Source organism: Pleurodeles waltl, chromosome 8 (genome assembly GCF_031143425.1).
Source record: "Pleurodeles waltl isolate 20211129_DDA chromosome 8, aPleWal1.hap1.20221129, whole genome shotgun sequence".
NCBI lineage: Eukaryota > Metazoa > Chordata > Amphibia > Caudata > Salamandridae > Pleurodeles > Pleurodeles waltl.
The window spans coordinates 11,309,735-11,328,161 of record NC_090447.1 but is presented as its reverse complement, the minus strand read 5'-3'; the positions used below and the strand labels follow the sequence as shown (position 1 = coordinate 11,328,161).

At 44.6% G+C, this 18,427-nt stretch overlaps 1 protein-coding gene across 1 annotated transcript; it reads right to left on the bottom strand.

Annotated features, from left to right (window-relative positions):
- Positions 1-5,181: 5,181 nt before the first annotated feature.
- On the bottom strand, positions 5,182-18,252 carry LOC138249028 (pepsin A-like). Its single transcript, XM_069203086.1, has 10 exons — positions 18,200-18,252; positions 13,905-14,058; positions 12,799-12,916; positions 11,611-11,729; positions 11,311-11,507; positions 9,238-9,354; positions 8,120-8,264; positions 6,911-7,009; positions 6,427-6,432; positions 5,182-5,310 (listed from the first exon to the last, which is right to left on the bottom strand). The coding sequence occupies exons 1-10, from the start codon at positions 18,250-18,252 to the stop codon at positions 5,182-5,184; spliced, it is 1,137 nt and encodes a 378-aa protein (XP_069059187.1).
- Positions 18,253-18,427: the final 175 nt, after the last annotated feature.

Below are 18,427 nucleotides of genomic sequence, written 5' to 3'. Positions count from 1 at the left end.
CCCCCTGCAAACGCTGGCACCAAACTTCTGCATCACCGGTCCTCTGTGTCCCCTCTCATCCTGACGAGCGTGGTCCCTGGAACACAGGAGCTGGGTCCAAGTGTTCCCGACAGTCCAGTAGCCTTTCTGTCCAAATTTGGTGGAGGTAAGTCCTTGCCTCCCCACGCCTGACAATAATTCTGTGTACTGCGTGAACTGCAGCTGCTAGGGCTTTTGTGCACCTTTGCAAGACTTCCTTTGTGCACAGGCTAGCCCTGGTCCCCAGCACTCAGTCCTGCATTGCACAACTCGCTGAGTTGGACTCCGACTTCGTGGGACCCTCTTTTGAGTTGACCGCCGTGCTCAGATCTTCTGAACGCCTGTTCAGGTGCTTCTGCGGGTGCTGCCTGCTTCTGCATGTGCTCTTCGTGTTGCTGAGCGCCCCCTCTGTCTCCTCCTCCAAGGGGCGACCTCCTGGCTCTTCCTGGGCCCTGGCAGCACCCAGAATCCTCAACCGAGACTCTTGCAGTTAGCAAGGCTTGTTTGCGGTCTTTCTGCATGGAAAGAACCCTGCATCCTCCAGCACGCCCTGGGACATCTTCTGACCAAAGGAGGAGTTCCTGGCACCTTCCGCTGTTGCAGAATCTTCAGCTTCTTCCACCCGGAAGCAGCACTTTTGCACCTTCACCCGGGGTTTAGTGGGCTCCTGCGTGACTCTTGGACTTGGTCCCCTTCCTTTACAGGTCCTCAGGTCCAGGAATCCGTCTTCAGTGCTGTGCAGTCAGTTGTTGTCTTTGCAGAATCCCCTATCTCAACTTTACTGTCTTTTTGGGGTAGTAGGGTAACTTTACTCCTACTTTTCAGGGTCTTGTCTTGGGGTGTCTTGGACACCCTTAGTGTTTTCTTACACTCCCAGCGACCCTCTACACACTACACTAGGCCTGGGGTCCATTTGCGGTTTGCATTCCACTTTTGGAGTATATGGTTTGTGTTGCCCCAGGCCTATTTTTCACTATTGCAATCTATTGTATTCTACAGTGTTTGCACTACTTTTCTAAGTGTTTTACTTACCTGATTTTGGTTTGTGTGTATATTTTGTGTATATTACTTACCTCCTAAGGGAGTAAGGGCCAGATGTAGCAAAACTAGGTTTTGCGACTCGGAATTTGCGACTCCGAGCGACTCGCAATTTCCGAGTCGCAAAACCATATGCAGAAAGGTGTCCCAGACACCTTCTGCGAGTCGCTATGGGGTCGCAAAGACCCACCTCATTAAGGTGGGTCGCAATTTGCGCCCCCATAGCGACTCTGGGCACTCACGGGGATGGAGGCCTGCTGGGAACAGAAGCTGGGATTTTCGCCGTTTGCGAGTCACAAATGGTTTGCTACATCTGGCCCTAAAGCCTTTGAGATACTTTTGGCATTTTGTCACTAAAATAAAGTAGCTCACACTCTGCTTCATGTCACACTAAGCTGTAACTGGGGGGCCCCGCTGCTGCACCTCACACTCTCCTTCATATCACACTCTGCTGTGACTGGAAGACCAGCATGTAGGAGGCTGGCCTGGCTTATAGTGGGTACTTTGTGGTAGTTACACCTTGTGCCAGGTCAAGTTATCCCTTATTAGTAGAATAGAGGTGTTTCTAGCAGCTTAGGCTGATAGAAGGTAGCTATGGCAAAGCTTAGACTGAACTAGGAGACACGCAAAGCTCCTACCATACCACTTATATCATATAGCACAATATCATAAGAAAACACAATACACAGAGTTACTAAAAATAAAGGTACTTTATTTTTATGACAATATGCCACAAGTATCTCAGTGAGTTCCCTCAGTAAGAAGGTAAGTAATATACACATGTTATATGTACACAAACCCAAAACAGGTAAGTAATAGTAAGAAAAGTAATGCAAACAGTGTAGAGTTACAACAGGATGCAATAGGTGAACATAGGTCTAGGGGCAACACAAACCATATACTCCAACAGTGGAATGCGAATCACGAATGGACCCCAGACCTATGGGAGCTTGTAGAGGGTCACTGGGACTGCAAGAAAATAGTCAGGGTGTCCAAGATACCCCACCACAAGACCCTGAAAAGTAGGAGTAAAGTACCCCTACTACCCCAATAGGACACAATAGTCGTGATAGGGGGATTCTGCAAGAACCACAAACACCAGCAAAGCACTGAAGATGGATTCCTGGACCTGAGGACCTGCAAGGCAAGGGGACCAAGTCCAAGAGTTGCGATAGTGTCCAGGGTGGGCAGGAGCCCAGGAAACCTCGGATGGAGGTGCAAGGAAGCTGCATCTGGATGGATGAAGCTTAGGATCTGCAACAACGAAGAGAGCTAGGAACTTCTCCTTGGGGTGAAAGATGTCCCACGGCGTGCTGAAGGTTGCAGAAGTGTTCCCATGCAGAAATAACGCAAACAAGCCTTGCTAGCTGCAAGGGTCGCGGTAGAGGTTTCTGGGGGCTGCTGGAGACCAGGAAGGACCAGGATGTCACCCCTTGGAGGAGGAGACAGAGGGGGCGCTAAGCAACTCAGAGAGCCCCCACAGAACCAGGCAGCACCCGCAGAAGTACCAGAGCAGGCACTTTGAAGATTTGTGAACCGGAGCTGGCTCAGAGTCACAAAGGAGGGTCCCACGACATCGGAGTCCAACTCAGAGGGCTGATGTGAGAAAGTAGCCTCTTTCTAGCCTTGTTACCCCCACTTTTGGCCTGTTTGTGAGTATATGTCAGGGTGTTTTAACTGTCTCACTGGGATCCTGCTAGCCAGGGCCCAGTGCTCATAGTGAAAACCCTGTGTTGTCAGTATGTTTGTTATGTGTCACTGGGACCCTGCTAGCCAGGACCCCAGTGCTCATAAGTTTGTGGCCTATATGTATGTGTTCTCTGTGTGATGCCTAACTGTCTCACTGAGGCTCTGCTAACCAGAACCTCAGTGGTTATGCTCTCTCTGTTTTCTAAATTGTCACTAACAGGCTAGTGACCAATTCACATTGGCATACTGATACACCCATATAATTCCCTAGTATATGGTAATGAGGTACCCAGGGTATTGGGGTTCCAGGAGATCCCTATGGGCTGCAGCATTTCTTTTGCCACCCATAGGGAGCTCTGACAATTCTTACACAGGCCTGCCACTGCAGCCTGCGTGAAATAACGTCCATGTTATTTCACAGCCATTTACCACTGCACTTAAGTAACTTATAAGTCACCTATATGTCTAACCTACACCTGGTGAAGGTTGGGTGCAAAGTTACTTAGTGTGTGGGCACCCTGGCACTAGCCAAGGTGCCCCCACATCATTCAGGGCAAATTCCCCGGACTTTGTGAGTGCGGGGACACCATTACACACGTGCACTATACCTAGGTCACTATCTATGTATAGCGTCACAATGGTAACTCCGAACATGGCCATGTAACATGTCTAAGATCATGGAATTGTCCCCCCAATGCCATTCTGGCATTGAGGGGACAATTCCATGATCACCCGGGTCTCTAGCATAGAACCCGGGTACTGCCAAACTGCCTTTTCAGGTTTTGCACTGCAGCTGCTGCTGCTGCCAACCCCTCAGACAGGTTTCTGCCCTCCTGGGGTCCAGGCAGCCCTGGCCAAGGAAGGCAGAACAAAGGATTTCCTCTGAGAGAGGGTGTTCCCATGCAACACCCTTGTGCAAAACGTATGTTTGAGGTGGGAAGGTCTGCTTACTTTTATAATGTGTATAGGAAATCCGTGCAAAGGGTAAACTCCCACAAAAATGTCTGGTTCCAACTTCCAGCTTGACAGGTTTTGAGGAGTCTGAAAAGCATCTCGCCGTGAGGTTGAACTTATCTTGCAAATCTTTGAAAAACTTTCTATGGTTCAATTTGAAGGTAAATCCAGAAACTGTAAAACTCTTTCACAAAGAGCAGTCCATAAGACCTTACAAAAATACATCTGTGGAAAAGAAATCACACACCCTCTATTCTTACTGGCCCACTGGAATGGGCAGGTATTGCCTCTAAATTTTCCTATTTTTATATTTTTTGTTACAGTGTTGCATTGCTACATGTGATAATCTCTTTTATTATGGGGAAGTAAAGGGGAACTTTACACTGCTAGTAACAAAATAGACACACAGAAAACGAATATTGATATCACATCTTAAAGGTTACTAGGCAGAACAGGTTTTATGACTGGAGCAGATACACCTCATCAGGGACCTGATGTATTTATTAGCAGACGGAGTAATATCCTTTGGCCTGATGGAGGACTGCACCTTCTGCATGGTGGAGACCACTCCCCTGCCAGGCTGGTGGTCCCTGTCAATGTGGTGTCCTGTTTGGAAGGTGCAGGGCTCCCGCAGCAGGACAGAGCCCTGGTCCAAACACTTTACTTTTGTTATTTCCTGAAAGTGGATTTTCTTTTTGAAAATAAAAAATGAGTTAGTTCCCTCACCGTGGGAGCCCTCTGCCATGGTGAGGGGAACATTTAGCAGTGCTTACAAGTCAGGGGTTTCCTGGCAGTGACGGGTGGTAAAAATTGACCTGTAACTCTGCCCATCTAAACTAGGTTTTCAGAATGACAGGTCAGCCTCCAACAGACCTTACTCTGTAGGGCCTGGAGGAGACCATTCTCTGCCGCGATTAGACCTGATGTCTTCCCGCATATACATTTAATGGGTGGAGCGCATTCTTGATGAGAAGGATACTCCGTCGCAATGGAGTATCCTTACCACCACGCTCTGGGCTGGTGCTGGGTGAGGTGTGGCCCACTCTGCTGGCACTCAAATCCATGGTGGGCTCTCAGTGCCCGCGGAGTCAGGGCAGGACTCAAACAGTGCGGGTGAGTCCTCCCTGCAAGCCGCGGGTGGTCTGCTCCGTCAGACGGATCTTCCTGTCCACGCACCGTGTTCTGTATCCTTCCGCCCATATGTGATAGCGAAATAGTACAAGCCAACACGGTATCAGCTGTTCCTTATCGGTTGGCATGCAGCACCCTGTCACGCAATACTGAATAACTTAATGATTATTACTTCAATAAATATGCAGAGAAATTTAATCATTCCAGTATTTATTGATCATCTCTGTGGCTGGCTGACATGCTTTGAATTTGACAATATTCATTCACACATAATCAGTCTTACAGTTCTGAAACCTGTGAACTCTTTACATTTGAATAATTGAGGTGGGCGAGATTGCTAAAGCTTCTTTTTTAGGCGAGTGGGGCGAGGCCGATGTAGTCGCCAGCTCTGTCGAAGACCACGTAGTACTCCCTGATGAAGACGTCGCCCAGGATCCAGAGGCCAGCCCCGGTGGTCTGGAAGTTACTTGTGCAGGAATGCTAGGGAAAGAGATAGAAAAAGCCTTAAAATCATGATGTTCATAGAAATATCACCCCTTTGTAACTGCCTAGGGCGGCTTTGGGCATCTGTCCATCTGAATCCAACCTCTCTGCCCCGTGACACAGAAAGTACATTCAGAAATCACCCTTTTTTTAATCAATATATGCACTTTTTAATCATAATTTATTTTGTATTTTTATAAATCACTACATTCCACGGTCACAGTGTCACTCACTGCAGTCCTGGTGACCACGGGATAACCAGTTAAGGCTGGAATTGATAGACTCATCTCACCCCGACCTGTGTTGAGGATTGGGTGGAGGACATCGTCAGCAGCATTTTCTGGTGAGGATGTTTTCAATCGGTTTTCCTTTCTTCCTGCAACTGTCCAGCTGACCAGTTCTAACTGGACCCACCCTTGACCCTGCTACTGGCTTCTGTTTTAGTGAGTCCTAACCCCTAAGTGGTGCCTCTCCAGGTCCTGAACACTTGGCTGGTGTTAAAATTTACACATCTTAAACAAACTGCGAAAGCTGGGACTTAAAGATGTTTTGCCAACTTTTTTTGCAGACAATCGGCAGGAGACCGGGACTGCTGCCCAGCTGAAGCCATTGATGTCAACTTGCTGGTCAGAATTAACTTGCTTGTTTGCCCAGCTGAAGAAGATCTGACTTCCAGAAAGGACAGAAATTAGAGTGCTTCACCAAGATGGTGCTGAGCCAAAGCTGATCAATGTAGAGATCTTCCTGCGTACTGAGCTTTCATGCCTTCATCAATGACTGCAGCAAGACCTGATTTTTGCAATCCGCCATCATCAAGTCCTGCTTCAAACACAGGTTGCAGCTTGCCCCGCCCATGATTCACATATGACCACTTTTCCTCTATCAAAATTTTTAAGTCAGAAAGTGAACTTTCCCCTGGATAAACCTGGTATCTGTAGACGACCCAAGCCTTAACGCGCCCCCTGCTTTTGACTCTGACCTGGTGTAGTACAACGGTTGCTGTTGGAGCTCTGTGCTTTTTGGAGATATTTTTAATTCAAACCTTAAAAAGTCATACCTCGGTTTCTACTTATCGTTTTTTTGTTATTTTAAGTGTTTAATAATTTGTAAAACCTTACTCTATTTTTGTAAAACGGTTTGAGATTTTTTTCTGTTTGCATACTGCATAAATATTTTATACATTGCCTCTAAGTTAAGCCTGACTGCTTTGTGCCCCAGCTAGCTGAAGGTTAAGCACAGGTTTGTTAAGTGAATCTAGGGGTTCTCCAACAAGGACTGTGATTATTCTTTGAGATGAGTTCTCACCCCACTCAACTAACACTCCAATGTCTTACAAGAAGTATGAAATAGGTTCTCATTTTTGCACATGGCAATGTGATAGAAAAGTTCATTTACAATGCTCTTTTCCATTGTTTAAAAGGGTTTCCCCATGTAAAAACATCTTCCCATCCACTCCAATCAATTTCTGGGATATTAATTCCCACCCACCCTTACAAAGAAACTAAAAGCTATCGGCAAGGGTATGAGTATTTAAAACCCTGTATGCATTGTGCAGCTTTTTACTTTACATGACTGAACATTGGATTGGACTCCTCACCTGGTTGATGTAGGCGCTGGCTGGCACTGGGTACTGGACACCATTGATGGTGAAGACGATGTCCGGGAGGGAGCCCATGGTGTTGCAGTTAACAGAATACTGAAGGGTTGAGAGAAAAGCAGGGTCTGTTAGATTACAACTTGGTTTTATGCTGACTCTCTAAGTCAATTGCTGTCTTAGAGTCTATTTTACACTCCTTGAAATGGTGGTACCATCGTGGTTTGTGTGCACTCCGAGCAGGCATTAAAAGTGCCATTTTTTCCGGCACTTTTAATGCCTGCTCGGAGCAGGCGTTAAAAGGAAGCTTCCATTGCTTACAATGTGCCTCTGGGTGCTTTGCAGGATTAGAGTCAGAATTTTTAATGCTAATTCTGCAAAGCACCGGACTAGTGTAAAAAATTCAGATGCTAGTCCCCTAAGTACTGCCATAGTGCGCCATAATTTAAATATGACACAAACATGGTGGCGTTGCGGGGGTGCTAAGGGGCACAAGAAAAGTGGCACTGCACTATGTGCCACTTTTCTTAAATATGCCCCTAAGTTGATAAATACAGTGAGTTGGCTGTTTACTTCAATCAACCATCTTCATAAAGACACCTGGTATCAAAAGTCATTCACTCCTGAGTCAAGTTGTGACATCACCAGCCTAAATGTGGGCCAAAAGGGATCAACCACGGGTAAACATTGGGTATGAATTAGAGGATGACACCTCCAGGGCTGCAACACACAATCAGTGTTTTTTAACTCAGGTATGTGTGAATGCTTGTACTTCCATCCGTACTGTGTGTATGTGTACCGAGCAGTTAATGGGGTGCAATATGCGGCTGACATTGCACTGACTAGTTAATGGGGTACAACCTGCAGCTGATATAACTAGTTTTGCAGATATATGCCATTATCCTTAGCCACGTCACAATGGGCGATACTGAAGATCAGACACATCCTAAACACGGTGCACACAGCACTTTCTGGAGTGAAATCAAGCATGGGCAGAGAGGTGAAGCAAGGAGTAGGTGGATACCATTGACAAAAGGGTTCTCCTCAACCTGGTGCTCTGAGTGATCCCACAGATATCTCACGGTCTGGATCGTTGTCTAAAATGTCACTTGGAATCTCCAATGGAAAAAAACCCAGGTCATCTAAAATTTAATAACTTCACGAGAATGGTTCCAGCGATTGTCTCAGATATGATGCGCCCACTTTACTTACCTCTCCATTCGAGTTCTGAGTAGCTCCAATGGCATTCTGGATGCTCGAGACTCCTGAGTAGGACCCAGCAATCAGACTCGTCCCAGTGTCCACGATGGCCTGGCAGCCTCCATTGCAGGCAATGACATTCCCATTCATGGTGATGCTAGGAGAAGCAGACAGAAGTATTCTAATCCAGAACAGACATACTTCTCGGCATGTAAACTCCTTTTGTTTTCAAATTAGTCAAGACGGAAATGGCATAATATTTTTTCTTTGTGCACATACAATTTCATATTAGAAGTGCCACATTCACATGAGAAGCTACAACATCGACTGGTATACCATAGTGAATGAGACAGAGAGGACGCTTGGGTGAGATGAGGGTTCCATCAGTGACAGAATAAATAACACTTAGATAGAACATCTGTTAATGTCATCAACAGGACCGTTATGCCGTGGTGTGGTCTTTCTACAGTTCCTCTCTACGCAGCGACAGGCAATGCTTAAGATCTACATTGGTGGTGTCAGCATAGCCTATCTTGGAAGCTTGTTCTAAGAGAAGCCTGGCTGAACTTAAAGGAGCCAAGGCATTCACCAAAGTTATTTTCTGGTGCCACACCATCAGCAAGTGGTTGTTCCCCTTGTGTGATAGCAAAATGGAACGCCATCTCGTAACATTTGAGGCGTGATGGGCAACCAATGGTAACATGCCATCCTCAGGTAAGGCAGGTAATTGTGCATTCATTTGGCTGAGCTACACCCACCCTTACAAGTAACCCATCCTTTCAGCCTGCTTTGAACACAATTGTCTAAACAGTCTGTCCCCCTATGCACCAGAGATGTACAGCGTTCTGTAGAATAAGGTCACATTATTGCCATTTTTTGCTGATGTTGTTATGGACTCACAGCTTCTGCACATGTACCCAGTCCTCCCAAAGGAACCTTTCTTCTAAACACTATCCCAGTGTCAGCATTTGTGTTTGGGCCAGAGAACATAAGGCCAGGTGGACCTTCTCTGATCTTAGCTGATGGTGGCCATCAATAGAACATCATCATCTTCTGAGTCCAAGAGATACTGCTCATGAGTGGTCCGAGTTCAGTTCTTCTATCTTGGTAACCCGATCAGCATTGCCTACCTTTGCAAGTTTATCTGCCAGTATCCTTTGGAAGATAGGGGCACCCAGTTGATGTTTCCTCTGTAGTAGGAAGGGTTATACCCTCCAAAGGTGACAACACTCCCACTGTCTTCATTGCTGTGAACAGGAACAAGAGAGCGTTGTATGAATGCATGCACAACAATGCGATGAGCAACATAATACACCATGAGAGACAGAAGTACACTGACTGGTCTGCAGGCGAGGTAGTAAAACTAATGCCTTTGCAGTAAATGGAATTTAATGGATGACAAGTGAAACAATTTGGAAAAAATTTAAAAGTTGAGCTAGAATTGCCCTGCATGGCAAAATCTGTAGTAAAAAAAGAGTTGGGAACTAATGTTCAACTCAAATCTTATGCCATCTACCTTCATGCCTTCATCTACAGCAAGCGCCTTCCTGTGCGACCTTCCTGCCCTCTGTCAGGGTACTAATACCTTCTTACCGTCTCTACAGTCATGTGGATCATTTAATGGTGCACACAGAAGATATCAGCAATCACCTCAGATACGCTACTGAACGTTTTGTGTCTATCTCATAGGGGGCTGCAGATTTGGTTGGATGGACTGTGTACTGTTTGGGGGTCAACCTGGAGAGCACTGCCAATAGAGCTGAGATCAGATGAGTGAATACCAAGTGACTCTATAAACTCTTATATTGTCTCACAGTGCTCTCTCCTCTCTGCCTTGTTATTCTCCCCTTTGGTGCCCTAGGACGGCTCCAGTAGGATGTCTGTATCTCGGTAAGTGTTCCTCGAGACATCTAATGTACACAGAGCAATGGACAACATTTCCACAGGCTAACGTTCCATAAAATATTGTCAGTCATCCCTTTATGCCCGTAACTGATGTGTAAAGCTGTGTCTTCATACTGGGGGATGGGACCATCCCCCAGTATGAAGACCCCTTGGGGGTGCCTCAAGTGATCCAGGGTGAGGGAGGTAGGCTCTGAACAAAAGAAGCATCATGCAAATAAAAGTGCTTTGTTTTAAGCAGAAGTACATTTATTGCATGCTTAAGAAGGTAACAGAACTTAACTGCAATGTGTAACTAAGTCTAGAGATATTTAAACTTTGCCAATTTAATAGAATAATTTTGAAAAATTCTGAGGCGGCCCCTGATGATTAGTTTTTCCCCACTGGGGAGGCACCGCATTGAAAAGTTTGAAAAACACTGATGTAAGGTACTGTGATTGCATGTATATAATGCTTGGTACTCCTGCAGAGGCATTAACGTACTTTATGTAGAGAAGCATGCTACTCTGGACCCCAAGATTAAAGGCTAATCCAGGTGTTATTGGTTACTATTGGTTGTTGGGATCCCGTCTTGAAACTAATCTGCGCACTTGGGTGTAGTCGTTAGCGGAAGGTATGTGAGGCCATGCCAATGGTTGGTACATAAGCTAAAGGAGACCAGATTTTGTTAGTTTACAAGGATATGGTTTCAGAGAAGGAGAATGTGTTATGTATGAAATGAGGTGTGTGAAGTCTACAGAAACAAAATAATAGAGAGTAAGGCTGGAAGACATGCGGAATAGAGTGGGCTCTACTCCGAGAGAGGAGACGTGCACAGGAGGGTGAGTAGGGAGAGGGCCATTTGACTGAAAGAAGACAGCAACAATTGACATATGTAGGCCAAGATCAGTTTTTTATGCAGTCTTTTATGGGTGTAGGCAAAGGAGGCCTTTTGTGATACCATGCAATATAAGGAATATCAATGGAACAGAGAGTCATATTAAACACATATATGTCCCAGCCTTATTACTTAAAAGATCCTCTGAATTTGGTTCTTGTCCAGAGCCAGTGCCTATGACATTGATGCAAGTGTTGCATTCTGTTGAAATGGACTATTTTTGGACTCAGTGTCTGTGCTGCAAACTGCATTTGCACATTTCACATATGTGCTTCAGCATTTGTTTTTATAATAAACATAACTGTAACTTTCTCCATGGTCCTGCCTTGAAACAATCAATACAGAACTCCTGCATTACTAAACTCTCATTTCAATTTCCTGTTTCATGTAGTCTGATATCAGAGCATGAACATGTGTGACTTACGCGCTCAGGTAGACGGAGAAGAGGTTTTGTGATATGAGTCCCTGGGACCAGAGGTTGTCAAAGACAGGGGTAGCTCCGTCTGCTGCTAGGCTAGGATATCCAAGACCTAGGATGCCATCGAAATTCATGTAGTAGAAGAAGTTGGCTTCAGTGTAGGCCAGACCAAAGACTTGGCTAACATCCACAAGGCTTTCAATCTGAGAGGAGAAGGACAGTCTCAGTCAAGGCCACACTAGACATTCATGGATGCTCACATAGGAATCAAGCTATGGTTGGAATTTGCATCAACTCGGATCCTACCTGGACCGTGTCATATCCCAGGTATCCAGTCATGCTTCCTGTGCCATAGGCAATAGACAGGGGTTCGCTTGTGCCCTTGTAAGTGGAGGAACTCGAAGGATTGTATTTCTTGTGATTTGCTATAGATACAAGAACACATTCAACATGGTTATCATCAAATGCATGGCCCCTTTTATAAAAAGAAATGTCATTTTAACTTTTTTTAGTCCAGTTTTATCAAATGACCACACTCAAGTCTCTCCTCAAAGAGAGTGGGGTGGCCGTCTCATAGATCAGGCCCCTCTTAGATGAAGCATGGAGAGCAACTTCAGGTGATGTTACTGAGCCTTGGACGTATAACCTACTGCACTAGAACCGAGGTGAGTCCAACGGCTTTTGGACCCAAACATCTCACTATGAAGGGCCTTATCTTGATTGACTAGTCTGTTTGTCGTTTTGAGTGTTTTGCATAAGAAGTACCCTCTCATTCTCTACAATGTACTGCAGTAGATCTCAGTTCCTAGAGCAGACGCTGGTCTCGTGAGCTTTAGAATTTGAGTGTTTGAATAAATAGTTGGTGGTTTAGTGAATGGATGAAGGAGGTGCCAAAGTGCTAGAAGGTATGAAGGTGATAATGCGATGGAGGCTTATCAAAGGGCTGTGTTTACAGACTCTGGGCCTGATTTAGATGTCGGCAGACAAGTGACTCTGTCACAACAGTGACGGGTATCCTCTCTGCCAAAATCCAAACCCCATTATATCCCATGGGATGTAGACTTCAGCGGACGGGATATCCGTCTTTGGTGTAATGAAGTAACTCATCCGCCGAAATCTAAATCAGGCCTTTAATATGCAAGTATGGAGGACAGATTGGCAATTAAGGTGAATAATGGATGATATATTCACTGTAGCCAAATTGCTGTGATATAGATTGAGAAACACAATCAACTAAGACCACATATGAGCAGAAACTGCACCATATTGAAGTAATGATTCCTGTGAAGATAGTGGAACTAACACCATACAAAGATGGCTGCAGTATCTGCATAGCTGAGTGTGATGGGTTGTTTGCATGGTGTGGTAATGAATGATGGTTGATGATAAGATCTTGACTGAAGAGAACATGAAATGGGATGGGTTCCTTCATATGAGGACCACCTGCAGAGGCATGAGGGGCTTGCTCCTTAAGAGCCACAGACATATACTTACAGCAGGAGACGCTGCTGCAATACACGGATGGGACCCACAGGTTGGAGGAACCGGTATCAAAGATCACTTTGAATTCTTGAGGGGGAGTACCAATCGAGATGGTGCCATAGTATGAAGACTGTTCAGGAAGAAGAAAGAATAAATCAGGGAGATCTTAGTAATGATGCATATGATCATTACAACCAATCTCATGCTTTCTCTCAATTCGCGTATGATCATTGTGGCCAATGTCATGCTCGTTTTCATTTCACTTATGACCATTACAACCAATCTCATGCTCTCTTTATTTCACTTATTATCATTGTAACCAATCTCATGCTATCTTTCATTTCACTTATGATCATTGTAACCAATCTCATGCTATCTTTCATTTTACTTATGATCATTGTAACCAATCTCATGCTCTCTTTCATTTCAGGTATGATCATTATAACCAATCTCATGCTCTCTTTCATCTCACAAAGGCCAGCTCTCAGCTATGCTCAGTGTAGGACTGGTTGCTTCAACCAGATGCAACTCCAATGAGATTTCTGGACCCCTTTTCACGACACCCCAAATGAAGAGCATGATTGTTCTGATCTTTTGAGATGCTTATTTAGTAAGGATTCATGACATCTAGCTGATGTAGAGTTTTCTAGCATGTAAATTTTGTTGCCTCGCCTAATCATTAACATACCTGAGTGTAATACTTCTTGTGACAGAAGCGGGTGACCTAAGGGGAAATTGCTTTTAAGCTACCTATAAAATTCTCTTTCTCTCCAGAGCTCACTGTCCCCACAGCCATAAAGTGTGCACTCTGCATTCAGTGCATGCCTATTAATTGTGTAATATCCACAAAATAAGGCCCTTGTCGGACATGGACCAATAAAATTTAATGGGATACACATAAGTTCTCGCTTCCGATCAGTCTATCTTTACTACACCCACATAGTGCTGCCTTCATAATAAGGGCCTTGGTACTGAGGCCCTCTCTAAATGTTAGCCACTGAAGGATTCTCAAGCCATAAAATTGTCCTCTTTAAAAACAAGCTGGCCATTCTGCCCTTCTGTCCATTGCCTTCGCCTTCCCAGACCAGCGACTGCCCACGTGTTACGTGGATACTCACGTCCATGTAGTTGGTCAGTGGTTCGGAGACCACTTGGGCCAGGTTTGAGGAGTACTTGCTGCCGGGGTCCACCCTGTAGGTCTTCAGGAAGTCCTTAAGCTGGCCATTCTCCCTTAGGTGCTCCCTCAGGGTTTTCATCTTTTTCAGGGGTATACTGAACAGTAGTTGAGAATAATTAATGTTATTATTTATTTGAGGTATGTGTACCGTGCAAGAGAGGGCTTTACCATAGTAACAAGAAAGTATCAACTCAGCAGGCATAGTATGTATGTACCTATACATGTATGAATGTATGTTTCTCTGTATGTGTATGCATGCTTGTATGTATGTGAGTATATGTATGTATGTTTCTATGTATGTGTGTATATGTGTGTATATTTCTATGTATGTATTTATGTATGTTTCTATATATGTGTGTATGCATGTTTTTATATGTGTGTGTGTATACATACACACACACATATAAAAACATGTTTATATGTATATATTTCTGTAGGTTCTGATTTTTATAGTGAACTAACTTAGCTAGAGAGCAAAAGAGGGCTGAACAGATTGTGAGATCCAAAACAGGGTGTACACAGTGGAAGGTAAATAATAAATGTGATAACAACATTAATAATGATAATAATAATAATATTTAGAAGAAGAGCAACAACAACAATAACAAAACAAAATCACAACAAAACAACAGCAAAACAATAATCCCAATAATGATAATACTAATAATCGTGAGAAGCCACCCAAAGAATGAGTTCTATACAGTGCCGCGTACCATACTTTTACAAGTTTCCAAGCGGTGCAAGTAATGCATTTAACCTAGCAGCACGCGTGAGAAAGGATGGACCGGATTGGTCCACATTTACAGGTAGCTGCAAATGTAAATTCTATGCTGATTCTGAATGCTTTACAGTTTGCTGAACTTTGCCCAAGGGAAGGTCTGAGTGTAATTATAATTACAGTGAATACCGATTTGGCCACTCCAGAGTAACAATTGCTAGCCAGAAGTCACTTTGCTGCCTGGGGATTCAGTACACCACCAGGCCTTCAATGTGTAGATACTTTTACCAGTTTCTCCAAGAGTGGTTAGCTATTATGTTCTTTTTATTTTTCAGGGGACACTTGATAACTTTCCCTTTCAGGCTTTGTGAAACAAGGTTCCTTCATGAAGCTTGCTTCTTGGTTTGGGAGGATAAATAGACTCTGGCCCATTTCAAGTTCTAGCTTATTTAGCACAGACTGGTTTATTCGCGTCCTCAGTGTATGCATGCTAGGTTCTATGAATGACCTGCACACTGATGCATCTCAGACTGGACAGCCACTTCTTGATATGAATGGTGAAGACCCAGTGGTTGTGCCCCCGCTTCCCTAAGAAGAGGTTTCCTGAGGAGAAGCTGTTGAGCCTGTACCACATCATATTACAGACAAGGGTGCAGTGGTAAACAGACCACTTCCTGGGGTCCCAGGGACACCACAGTCTGTATAGAGGTGTTGTGACACACAGCACTCACCGGCGGCACGATCAGTGCCTCCCCACACTGCGGACGGTCCCTCTCCATGGCTACACACAACATTGGTTTCAGACCTGCAGTCCATCTTTCAATGCTGTGCTGTCCCCAGTGCAAGGGAGAGATCACACGTGCACTGGGCAGACTTCACGTGTGTGTAATATGGCACACTGTCCCGGTCTGCACCATGTGAGACCTGGCAGCAGTCATACTTCAGTGTAGGGCAGGATGCAAAAAGATAGTAAAGGAACAGTGTATTACCAGGGCTGGCACAAGTGGACAAAGGAATGGGTTTTCGCTCTCTCACCAAACAGCATTTAGGTCATCCTGGCATACATATAAAATAATCAATATGCAAAGTTAGAAAGTTGTGATTCTCAGCTGTGCTTTTACATTGCGCTATTAAAATAACACGGTGTGCTAATGCATTCATGAGCAACATAACACAGAAAAGAATACTACAAACACATAACAACACATTTTAAGTTTATGTGGCAATTGGTTGTGAGGAGCAACACGTGGAGTAACCTACTCCTGGGGAGTCCTCTATCTCACGGGAAACGTGCTTTTACTGCGGTTACATTACCTGCGCTTGAAGTTTAGTTTTCAGATAGCAGTTGGCGTATACATGATAATGAACATATAGAACCAGGTGATGTTGTGTGCAGACAGCATGCAAATAATGGTGGTAAAAATGTTTTGGCCATTTGGAATCATTTAGAGTTGGGCTTCATCAGGGTGGTTGGATGTTGCATATAGAAACCACAGCAGTCTCTTGGTGCATCATGATATTGTACATTGGACAACACATTTGCAGGACTGTGCTCTAGTCAGTATGTAAGTCATGAATAAAGACAGAATCTGCTCACAGGTGCATTGGACCTCCCTTGAAGCAAGGTGCTGGCTTTAGAATTCATTGTGAATACAGGACTTATACCAACAAATCAATCACTAAGAATGGTTTGAATTGACTAGTGCTGCTTTTGTTGCATAATGTGTGATAGTAGATTGTCAGGTATGCTTCATATGATTGGATAAGACAAGAAGCAACACTATAGTGGTGCTTGGTAATTCACACTGGATTAATCTTGGGTGTAACCAATGGCTTAAAATGTATAGTCCTGTAGCTAAAAATGAAGACGTTGGACAGCCCCTTTGCTCTGCATGCTCCAAGAAGGTGAGCTGTGATAGGATTAACTGGGCAGGGAACTCTGACGTACCGGTGTTGATCATTACCCAATGATGGAATCTCTGTGACTCTGTTCTGAAGGCTCTTGGAAAGGCTTCAGAAATAAGATTAAACTGCTTATTTGACTTAGCACCCTCTTCTTGTGATTCTACCTCAGTGTTCCAAGAATCACTATCCCTTTTCCCTCAATTGCATACTGTACATTACAGGCTCCTTTCATAAAATACCTGTAATTATCATTATAAGGAGCTGTGAGGTCTCTGAGATATTTGTATAACCCTGAGATTGCACTGATCTTCAAGAAGAGGTTGATTCTTTGATTCTATTAAATATGCAGATGCTCATTGAGCAACCTGTTTTAAAGTACTCAAACATTTTTTGTTAAGTTAGTAGAAAGAGGAATCTAGGCAGTGCTTAATTTGAGCCAGTGTATTCTGGTGTTCAGCACCGGCACGTAATTGTCAACACAAGTGCTTGTGACAGTCTGCCACAAGATGGCGCTGTCTGGCTAATTTGGAGAAGACCACAGCAACAGTTAATTATTATTTTAATATACATTACAAATTACTATTACCTGCCACCCAAGCCATTCTTATTGCTTTGGGGGCCTGAAATAGTCTGAACTGCCACACTTGTAGGAATGTGATGGTTAGTACTTGTGTAGCACGGGAGGGGCAATGTGACATGCAAGCTCTAGTGGCCTACTGGCGAGTTATTCTTTACAAACCAAGCACTGAGTCCATGAACACTTCTTAGCTGGTTGAATGAGCCTTGCTCTGAATGGCCACATCCTTGTTTGTTTCAGCGTTTGTTTCTTGAGTGCAGCTTTGAGTGCAGACTCAGCAGACACATTGTGAAGGGTCCTACCTGCATTGGTAACTATCCGCAGCTCCCTGAGTTGTTCTTCCTTCCTCTTCTCTCTTATATCTACGTGTTATGAAATATTGGAGCAGGACAGCACAGCAAGTCCTTTTGCTGTGCTGCACGGTGTCAAAAGGAAAGGGCAGGAATGTACCATTACTATGAGATACGCACATTCCCGTGCCTTCTAACCGCTCTGGTGCAGGCACCCTTCCACCATGGTGTAATGATGGCTGCGTCGCAGACAGGATTGCTTCTATGCAGGAAGGAACAACTTCCTGCACAAAAAATAATTCCTGGAAGCTTTTTCTGTTCCCATATGAAGAATGCAGAACACATAGAAAAAGGAACAAACAAGGAAAAATGAAGATATTACTGCTTGTTGTGCCTCCCCTGGGAGGCATAAGGTTGATACGCATCCCAGGGTTCCAGGCTCTTGTAAGTCTGGGGATGCATGAACATCCATGGGTGTTGCGTGGGGAAACCCTGGCACGGAGTAGGCAACACAGCGATGTTCACTGTCTTGCTTTACTCTGCATCTACGGGGGCATTCAAAGCCACACACAGTGGTCTTGCGTGGCCTCATGGGTATGACTGAGAGGGTGGCGCCACCAAGAGTGTCACAAAAAGTGGTGCTCCGGCAGCACAAGCATCTCATAGATGTGCCCTTTACTTTGAAAGACCTCAGCTCTAATTCTTGTGTGTCCTAAGTCTGTGATATGAAAGTCAAACATACTCACTTCACCAGCCCTTCTGAAAACACTGCCAGCGTCAGAAGCAGCAGCCACTTCATGGTTTCCTGTCTCCTGTTGAAAGATCTGAAGAAAGTTGTGAATACCTGGCCCTGTGGTGCAGTTGTGAGCTGAGATGGGCTCTTATATACAGTCTTTATCTACCTGGCACCTTCACAACCTGATAGGAAAAATCGAACTGTGAAAAAAAGAGCAGGATCATGTCCAACTTCATTG

Coding starts and splice junctions, on each gene's coding strand:
- LOC138249028 (XM_069203086.1), bottom strand. CDS start 18,252: ATGAAGTGGCTGCTGCTTCTGACGCTGGCAGTGTTTTCAGAAGGGCTG. Junction 11,730..12,798: donor TTGCAGCAGCGTCTCCTGCT/GTAAGTATATGT, acceptor TTGTATCTATAG/CAAATCACAAGAAATACAAT. Junction 7,010..8,119: donor CTCAGAACTCGAATGGAGAG/GTAAGTAAAGTG, acceptor TCAACCCTTCAG/TATTCTGTTAACTGCAACAC.